The sequence below is a fragment of the Asparagus officinalis genome, chromosome 7 (assembly GCF_001876935.1).
Source record: "Asparagus officinalis chromosome 7, Aspof.V1, whole genome shotgun sequence".
Lineage (NCBI taxonomy): Eukaryota > Viridiplantae > Streptophyta > Magnoliopsida > Asparagales > Asparagaceae > Asparagus > Asparagus officinalis.
This window is the reverse complement of record NC_033800.1, coordinates 76,142,258-76,152,556: the sequence shown is the minus strand read 5'-3', so window position 1 is coordinate 76,152,556 and position 10,299 is coordinate 76,142,258. Positions and strand designations below refer to the sequence as shown.

At 33.5% G+C, this 10,299-nt stretch overlaps 1 protein-coding gene across 1 annotated transcript in view; it reads left to right on the top strand.

The window, feature by feature from the left end:
• LOC109847387 (lysine-specific demethylase 5A) overlaps positions 1 to 10,299 on the top strand; it is a 40,868-nt gene that overhangs the window by 24,162 nt on the left and 6,407 nt on the right. Inside the window, exons 13-22 of the mRNA XM_020416619.1 lie at positions 5,998 to 6,084; positions 6,232 to 6,348; positions 6,425 to 6,632; positions 6,722 to 6,786; positions 7,925 to 7,983; positions 8,082 to 8,213; positions 8,312 to 8,462; positions 8,539 to 8,874; positions 9,219 to 9,401; positions 9,546 to 9,611. Coding sequence (XP_020272208.1) covers positions 5,998 to 6,084; positions 6,232 to 6,348; positions 6,425 to 6,632; positions 6,722 to 6,786; positions 7,925 to 7,983; positions 8,082 to 8,213; positions 8,312 to 8,462; positions 8,539 to 8,874; positions 9,219 to 9,401; positions 9,546 to 9,611 — 1,404 coding nt within the window. The remainder of the gene's footprint in view (positions 1 to 5,997; positions 6,085 to 6,231; positions 6,349 to 6,424; positions 6,633 to 6,721; positions 6,787 to 7,924; positions 7,984 to 8,081; positions 8,214 to 8,311; positions 8,463 to 8,538; positions 8,875 to 9,218; positions 9,402 to 9,545; positions 9,612 to 10,299) is intronic.

The window sequence follows — 10,299 nt, the reverse complement described above, 5'->3', positions numbered from 1 at the left end:
TATATTTCAATGTCTTCTTCAACTTTTAATGATATTTGTATTGTTTTTTTGTGAATGAGTTTTACTTGAGTAGTAAGTTTGAAATAGGTATGTAGTTATGCTAAAAAGCTACCATTAGGGGGGGAAGTGAATCAAATAATTAATAAACAGTTTGACTATTATTCGTCCAGATATTCGGCCATATTCGATTCGATACTTCATTTAACAGTAATAGAATAATCTTTAGTGTTCGATTAATAAACGAATAGAATTTAACCAAATGTATATTCGATTCACTTGATCATTAAATATTCGTTTATATTTTATATTTATTAACTAGTATATTAGTTATTTTAAAAAATTTAATTAATCTAAATTAAGATGTAAACTTGAATGGAAGATGCAATTTAGAGGGAAAATCATTAGCTATGATTTTTTTGAAGAGCATATTTGTAAATATGTACAATTTAGAGGTTGTATAGTAAATGCTCCAAAGAATAATGAATGACAAAAAAAAAGTTTGTGAAGCCCAGATTCGACCCACGGATCTGAACTTTTGAAGTTCAAAACCTTAACCAAGTGGGCTAACGAATTTCTACAAATAGTTATCGATCATATTATATATAGACGAATCGAATTTGAATATCATTGCCAATATTCGCCCCTAATTTGAATTTGAATATCTAAAATTCACCCGAATTCCACCCCTAGCTACCATTTCCCTAACTCAAGTTTGGGTTTAACACACTACATGTATACAATACATAAAAAATATATTAGAAAGTTGAATTATATTTTAAATTTAGTAGTGTATTAGACAAAAAGGTTCTTTTACTGGAATCAAGAAAGGATTTAAAGATCTTTTAAGCAAGTATTGTGGCATTGATTAGTATGAGCAATGTGTCAATCAAGTTGAATTTGACACAACCAAATTTGTGACAGGAAATCTTGAACTTGTTCTATTCAGAAGTTAGATTATAGAAATATTTCATTATCAACTCGAATTAGTGTAAATACATCAAGAAAGTTTTACAAAACATACTAATGATAGTAGCAGATTTTATTTCTTTTGAAAAAAAGTAATTCTGAGAAATGAGAAGACTAATTACAAATTCCATTTATGATTTTCGTGAAAAAAATCACAATAAATGCAAAAAAAAAAGAAAAAGAAAAAGAAAAAAGAACATCCTAAATCCAACATTGAAGAATTTGAATCAAGATTTCCATATGTATGAGAATTGGATGGGGTTGGTATGTGACAATAAATCTTTAAGCTTGTACTGTTTGGAACTAGATTATAGAAATATTTCATTATCAATTTGAATTAGTTTAAAAGCATTAAGAAATTTTTATATAACAAATTGATGATAGGAGCAAATTACTTATACAATTTCAATCCTACCCGATTTCCTAAATCAGTTGGCTAAACCAAAAGATATCACACATTAAGTTAGAACTTTATGGTAAGAAGTTGACTGATAAGAATTAGGAAGCATATCAGGAACCACTGAAGGTATAAAAAATTTGGTGTTTTGATCAAAGGTATTAAATAAGCCCCAGAATATTCAGTTTGTTGGGAATCGATGGCAGCATTGACGATCAGTAATGCAATAACTTAGAAGTAACAACACAAATGACTTAATTATTGTTGGGAAAGCTCTTATTCTAATTTGATAGAAGGGATACAAGAGACCAGCTGCATCAAAATAGTGTAGAAGATGCATCAGAAGAGCAAAACTGGTTGCATGAATGACATCTTCTGAAAGGTCGCAACATCAACAAGAAATTTTTGTTTTTTTGACCAGCAGTTTGTGTCATAAAGATGGGCTTGTGTTATGATAGAATTTGAAGTTTGATTTTTGCTACCTGATATGACTTCCGTTTAGCCCATGGTATTTGTAAAACGAGCTTGAAATCCAATACGCCAACTATTGGGGCTGATAGAAGCTGAGGAAGAATACTATATCATTCTAACTTCCATATAGCTTAAGAATAATTATTTCAGTGATGATAATAGTTAATGATGTCCATCTGATGTCAATCTTTTTGAGAATGCTCCAAAATTCTATATCGAGGAAATTGTGAAAAGGAGGCATAGAGATCCTTATGGTAATGAAGCTTAAGCTTCCCCAAGTTTCGCAAACTAGAAAAAGTCTAGAATTGGAGATTGGTAAGTTTGCTCTGGGGAGATATAAAAGGTTTACCTCTGTTCTATAACATTATTATAAGGTTTTTCAAAGTTCATGACTTATCTTGCTTGGCAAGTGCAACCAAACTGTATACTCTTCATTATCAATATTTTGTAGCCATCTTCTCTAAATCTTGCCTAGCCAAAAGAACTATAAGTCTTGAACATAGACCCAGAACCTTTCAAATATTTCACTTAAATCTTGTGTTAGTATAAAATAGACTTGAACTATTTGATCAATTGAATATAAGCCTTAAAGCATACATAGATAACAATCTAGTGGATGATAGCCAATATGACCTATACCTATGTCTCTTTAAGATCTAGGATGATCAAATATCATAAAGTGAATTGGTATGGCTGATATCTAACAAGCTAAGGCATATATAGAGATGAATTATTTATAAGGTATACTTGTTATGAGCTGACAGCTTATGTAGCTAAACAACTTAAAGAAAGAAGTGACGATTTGACATGACTAGTTAGGTGGGCCTGGTGACTAGTCCATCTCCTGGTAGCTCATTTAGCAAGATGAGAAGTCACAACAAATTCATTTTTCCTATATGTATTAGGAAATATTGGGTATGAGATGGTGCTTATTTAGTAAAATGAGCGGCTTATCTAATTGTCACATCAAAATGTGTGGGTCTCACCAACTCTATATCTTGGTAGCTCATTTTTTTAAATGATGCCACCACCTCATAATCATCAAACCTTATATATTATATCCTGCTAGTATTTTATTTTATTTTTTGTAATCTTTACAAGTACATCATGACTTGAATTCTTTTCTTGAGAAATATATGAAAAACTGTAGTGATTCATGTGCACAATGCACTATAGTCTATCAAACATTTTCAAATAGATATATAACAAACTACAACTTAATGTAGTTATATTGAGGCCCGTCGTTCCACCTGCTTGTTTTCGCGCTATAATGATTCATGTGCATAGTGCACTATAGTCTATCAAACATCTTCAAATAGATATATAACAAGCTACAACTTAATGTAGTTAATATTGCGGCCCTTCGTCCCATCTGCTTGTTTTCACTCTAGTTACTGCTCATCATATTTATCTTGTGTGATATTGTCATGCTTTTGAGTGAAAAAGAAAAGACCACAATGCAATCATTTACCCCTCTTATACTGCTTATCAGAAGTTGTTCCTAGCATGTATCTTTTTAGCAAACATTATAGATGCATGACCTTGTCAAGTTGGAGGGATAAACTTTTTTTTAGAGTAAAATTCACTAAAATATTATTTTTGAGTAAAAGTATCCTAGGGAAAAAATAGCAAGGTGTTGAAGATAGCTATTTCACATAAGGTAGCAGAAGAATTGTGATTGTTACTAACAGATTTTGCATGAGGAATGGGGATGATTGATTCATGTAAGGAAAGAAAAAATAGCAGGGTTCTCTTGACCCTCATTAGGATCAGAAATGATGTGGCCAAGTAGTTGCATTTCTTTTTTAGCTTTGCTAGCATTTTGGCATAATTGGTGCTATATTTAGATTTTCCGCTTATTAGTCCCTGAATCTCCATGAGTGTACACACAGGAATTTTGGTCAATTTTATAATAGCTGTTAAGAAATTATCAAACAAGATTTGATAAAACAACATTTAATAAATCACAAATTTCTAATGTTTCACAATCAAAATAGTTTCTCAAATGTCATTATTAAACTCCTATTACTTAACATTGTATTTTATAGTTAATTATATTCAATATTCTATTATCATTAGATCATTATAAAAACAATTAATAAAACTTGTAATGTAGTAATTAGTGGTCCATCTGATTAAGTGTTCATATGAAGCCATCAAGATTAGAAAACGTTTTATGAAATTGTAAATGGATAATCCACAAATTTATTTATTTTATTATTTTTATATTTTCTTGATTCAATGAGACAAATACGATTTTGTCATTTTGATATTATAAACAAAGAAGAATTAATAATCTATAATGAGTTAGATTTAGGAAGCAATAGAGCCTAATTTTACCTATCAAAAACATTTATCAAAAAGCTTTCAAATAGATGCACTGTTAAGAACTCAATGATATTTCTGTTTAAAGAATCACAATGTTAAATGGAGTTGCAAAGATGAGCTTCAATGTCTGGCTAAGTAATAAAGTAGAACATAGACATAGAGTTGTATAAATCAATGTCCTTTGTTTAAAAATTCCAACAATTTCAAAAATCTAATTGAGACTTAACAAATCTGATAAAACTTCGCATCATTATAAGCATCCACTAGTTGCTAATCATCTAACACAGAGGACCTTATTCCTATGCAAACCAAGAAAGTCCAATTCTTAATAAACCACTCAAAAATCAAGAAATTCCCAAAAACCTAGTATCTCATTGGTAAAAAGAAACTCACTTTAATCTTTTGCTTCCAACTCCAGCTCTTCATCGGGAGTTTTGTCATTATTAGTAGATGCTACAGTAATAAGCACTTTGAAGTTTGAAGTTGTTCTTGAAGCCTATTTGAACCAAAATTTGTCCATCATTGCAATCTCTTAAACTTTCCCTCCACAAATCAAATTCATAGTCTACAGCGGTGGCGACTTTCGGTTCCTACAAACTTCCAAAGACAAAATAAAAAAAGAGAATTTTGGATTTCTAAATTTGTACCATTAGAATAGTGAGGATTTGGGCTTCCCTTTATCATCAGAGGTTCTATCTGAAACAAAAAAGAAAAGATCGCATCAATTTCAAAAGTAAAAGGAAAAGATATCATCTCTTCATTTAAAAGCAATTGAAGATCAATTTGAGAAAAAAGAGATTTTTTGGGTTTGTATTCTACATTAGATTAAAACGGATTAGAATAGAGAGAATATTGGGCCCAATCAGCGATACAATTGCATCCATCACCTATGGACTTACACTCGGCCGCATCGGGCATGATCTCGATGCACAACTCGTGATAAGTTAAATTGCTGGAGTTGAAGGCTACTCGGAGTTAAATGAGTTTTTTTTTGAAATTTTCTTCTTTGATTTTGGATTCAGAGCAATTATGATTAAAGAAAAAAAGAGGAGGAAGAAGAAAAAAAAGATTACTAGTTAGGAGGGGGGGGGATGGAGTGTGATCGAGAGAGAAGATGGGTTGTAGAAGGAACATTTTTTCTTCTAACTTTTGAATTTTGATGTGATCGGGGGACGTTGACGTGGTTTGACACTGAGAGAGGTGGTACCCATAAATTTTACTGCTGATGTTGTAGAAAATGACCGCTCATTCACTTATGCAATTATAGCCACAATAATTCGTAAAAATTGGCTGCAAATCAGACATTGTAGATGCAACAATATTGGCCATCATTTTGCTTTAGATGGTGTTTGGGAGGGCTTATATTTAGGAGTGTATGAGTCATGCTAGCTTTTGGTGGCTTTTGGATTTTATGACAATTTTTTTATAAAAGTTGTATGGGTAAAATGGCCATTTAATTGGTCAAGCCTAGCTTATTTATATGAGTTTATAAGGTAGTTTTTTAAAAGTTGGGGAATCCCAACTTATTTTTAAATGGGTTTTATAATCCAGCTTATTGGTGATTTATCAAATAGTAATCTATGAAAAAGCTAGCTTAAAAGCTAGCTTGACCAAAAAATTTAGCTCTCCTTAACACCCTCTTAATATATATGACATTGGTAAGGTGTCTGAGCTTCCTCAATTACAGATTTATAACATTAGTAATCAGAAACCTAGCACACTGCAGAACCTTTTCAGGCATATGCTTATCTTTTTCTTCTCATTGTAAACATTATATATGTCCCATTACCTATGTCTACTTTTCTGCATCACTTTAGTATTCTATGATTATGTAGGTTTGGATAAGTGATGCAGCTAAATGCCTTTCCGGAGGGAAAGTTGCTGCTGTTGGTATTGATTTTCTCAACAAGGTAAAATCAGAGGTAGGCAATTGTTTTAAGATATGACGTTATTAATTAAGGATTTTCCTTTTCTTTTATCCATATTCTCTTTGTTTTGTTTGAGAATGTTCATTATTTTGTGGAAAACTTTTACTTGGATCCTCCTCTCATAATATTGACCTTTATTAGATGGCAGAGCTGCGAGTTCGGCTTCCAGATATGGATTCAATATTGAAATTGTGCAGGGAGGTCAATTCATGGCAAACTCGATGTAGTGAATTCTTGAAAGGTTCCGCCAAACTAAAGGTTGTTAATCTTCTAACTTTTCTTGTTGCAGTAAATTTTCTATGTAGTAACCTCTTCCTATCATTTCTTCATACAGGATCTTCAAGATTTTTTGCAGGATACTGATGATGTCAGAGTTACAATTCCAGAGTTGGAGCTTCTGAGGCAGTATCATGCAGATGCTTGTACCTGGATTTGCCATCTTAATGATGTTCTATCAAATCTTAATGAACGCGAGGACCATGATAATGTAGTTAGAGAACTCAGTTGCATCTTAGAGGCTGGAAAATCACTGAGAGTTCAAGGTAATCTTTCTTTCATAGTCATATGTTCCCGTTTAGAACAGGTTAATTGTTATAACTTTCACATACTAAATACTGTATGTGTTGACCAGTTGATGAACTGCCCGTTGTTGAGGCAGAACTAAACAAATTCAGTTGCAGACTGAAAGCTTCAAAGGTATTTTCTCCTGTCATTTTTCCTTTCTTTTCTTGTTGTGCAACTACATTGTTTTAAGCATTGGCTTATCCAAATTATTATTTTTTAATATCTAATCAGCTTTTCGAATAGAAGAAAAAAATGATGGAATCTAGACTCGATGTGATTTCACCTAGTTGATATTGTTACTGCCTTGTCCTACATCTCTTGTTTTTTTAGTGCAGAAGCCTTCCCTTCTTCTTTTGAATCTCAGTGTTAATTCTTGGCGTCTGTTGCTATTGCCTTGTGCTTTAATTTTGTTAACTTGTTTTCTCATCTCTTAGAAGTAGTCTTTGAGAATACTATCATTTGGAATTGAGGGGTTTTCATTTGGGAATTACAGATGCTATCATAGTACATAAGTAAGATGTTACACCCCGTTTGGTACGCGGGAATAGAATCAAGTGAGAATAGAATGATTGTAGGAATGGAATGGAATTGATGTGGGAATGGAATGCTTATTCCCATTCTCATGTTTGGTTTGGGTGCGATTAGAGAATTAAGTGAGAATATCTTTAAAAAGGGTATACCCAGAATTTATTTTGTTATTTTCATTCTCACTTAAGTGAGAACACTTAACTGAGAATGTCAATTCCTTAATAACTCATTGGGAATAGCAATTCCCACATTAAGGGAGAATTGATGAAAAGTGAGAATGCCATTTCTAGCACCCAAAAACTCATTATGTTTGGTAAGCATGAATGAGAAGTTAAAATTGCATTCTATTCCCACTCAGCACCGCGTACCAAACGAGGCGTTAGAGTTTGCTTCACTTGATAGCTAGAATCAGTTTATACAGTTTGACATGTGCCACTGAGTTTGGTAAGTGTGCCCATTAGGAGGATCGGTGGAATTGTTTCTAATGGAGTTAGAAGGATAAGGACTGGCCTTAAACGAGCATGGATTGAGACACTTAAAATGAAGATGCTAGTTATTAACTTGATGAAGGATATGGCCCTTGACCTAGTTGAATAGGAAAAAGAATTCAGGTAGGTGGCCACAATAGTTGTATATGGAGGCTCTGTTGTTGTTCTGGATGCCAATTTTTTGAGTAGCTTTTGCTGTCCTTGCATGCTCACTTTTTTTGGGAAATTTTCTAATGCATGTAATGTTAATGCAGGCAGTTTCAACGCAAATGCCCCTGGATTTTCTTCAGCAACTGCTGTCAGAGGCTTCTCTGTATGTATCTTTTGTCCGATTACCGTACTGTTTTTCCGTTTTTTCTCTTCGAGAACATAGGCTGGGGATTTTGATACCTGAGTATAACAATTTTCTAGATTTGAAATCAAGAATGAAAAACGTTTTCTGGAGATTTCAAGAGTTATAGCTGCTGCTGTTTCTTGGGAGGAAAGAGCTAAATTCGTGCTTGAGTGTCGATCTTCCATGTCTGAGTTTGAGGAAGTTTCAAGGTATAGAGCTCTCTGGTTCTCCCCCCATCCTTCCTCACAAAATTTTATCTGTGCATTATTCATGTTGCTTTATCTATAATAAAAATTTGAACATGTAGGTCTTCAGAGAATATATTTGTTATCCTTCCTTCTCTCCCTAATATCAAGGATGCGATATCCATTGGTCAATCTTGGATTAGTAGATCCCAGCCATATTTAACAGCTGTTGGTGATTCATCGGTTTCTGCTCTTACCATCGATGCCCTGAAGGTTCATATTTATATCTCATAGATCTGTGTCTTGGTCAAGAATTGTGGTGGTAATTGAGTTCCAAAAACGTTTGCAGGAGCTGATTACGGAATCCAAACATATGAAAGTTGCTGTAGATGGCTTAGAAAAGCTTCAGAGCATTTTGGATGATGTTAATAAATGGGAGAATGTCGCACATTCTCTACTAGAGGATTCAAAAGCTCTCATATACTCCTACAATAGTGATATTTCAATTGACAGCCTCTTTTCAGTAAAAGTGGAGGAATTGCTTACTAAGATTGACTCTGCTATTGAAACTGGGAGATTGCTCGGTCTTGAGTTGAGTGGGTTGCCCAATCTTCGTCGTGCATCTTTAATACTGCACTGGAGCTTGAAAGCTCTATCCTTTTGTTCCAGGATCCCTTCCTATGAGGTAACCATTCTTTTATTTTATTTATGCCTGCTGTTCTGTAAAAACGTTCGTTCATAGGATACACTCGCATTAGGTAATCTTTAAATAGTTCGGTGCTGCTGTAGTCATTGCCTTTTTAAGTTTTACTTCACTGCATTGCTTGTCTCTCGAGACTTAAATATGCTCTTATTTCAACAGATGGATTTATGATGAGAGTTATCAGTCCATGTCTAAAGCTATTATGCAATGCTATTATGTTTCTAAATTATTTTTTCCAAATTAAAGGCCTATGCTGCTTGTAGTTGTACAACACTGCAGATTAAACTGGTATGCAGAAAACTAACTTCCGGTTTATGGTTGTTCAGGAGGTTGATAGCTTGCTTGATGATTCCTATCATCTTCCTACCACTTTCTTGGATAGTAATTTTGCTGAAGTGTTAAATAGGGGATCAAGCTGGCTGAGAAAAGCCACCCTCATGTCTCCAGGACCCAGAAGATCGAAAAGATGCAAGTTGAAAGATGTAGAAGAAATCCTAGAAGAGCACAAGGTGACTAGTCTCTTTACAGTCCCTTCAATATGCTTTTATGGTTTTCTATTAAATTTAAGTGTTGCACCTTATCCACCTCTGCTCTGTTTCCTATGCTTTCACCAGATAACTATTCTCTGTGCATGTTGTGTGTGCTAATTGCAGAAAATTGGTGTCCGGTACCCGTTGATGGTTGCTTATCTTCAAGATGCCATTGGAAAGCATGAGTTAGTAATTTTCCTTCTCTTTGATTCTAATGAAGTTGAAAATTAACTGGTTGTTGCATAAGTGGTTCTCTATTTGGTGTTTGGATTTTTTGTGTTGGCCATCTTGATTTTTCAAGAACCAAGACTCTATTTATCCCCCTAACTGATATGTGGCTTCATGGGAATATTTTTTTGATTCTGTCCTCTGCATTATGTGTAAATGTCAATTTTTGTAAGATAGGAAATCCACAATAGCTATGTATCCATGATTGACACCGACAAGCTGGAACGACATGCTTCTTACAAATCTGAGTTGAAACTCTTCATAGATGTTTGCATACTCTTGTTGACAAGTTTTTCTTTTGTTTTATGTTTTTATTGTTTTCACCTCTCTGTTTATGTGTTGTTCTAATCTCCTTTACAATACTAAAGCTTTGAGCCTTAATCTTGTGTTTAGTGTGCTAGTGTGTTTTCAGATACTTTGAGAATTTACATTCTAGTTCTACCTAAGGGATGCAATTATATCATTTGTTTTTTTGTCATAATATTGTATTGTAAATCGCTATCTTATAAGGGAAGATAATATTCATTATCACTGTCTTTCTAGGATCTTCAGCTTTATTATTTTTCCGGCATGCATTTCTCATCTTTGTACATTCCTTGAGCACAATGAATATTTCTCTTTACCACTTATTCATCCGAATTTATTAACC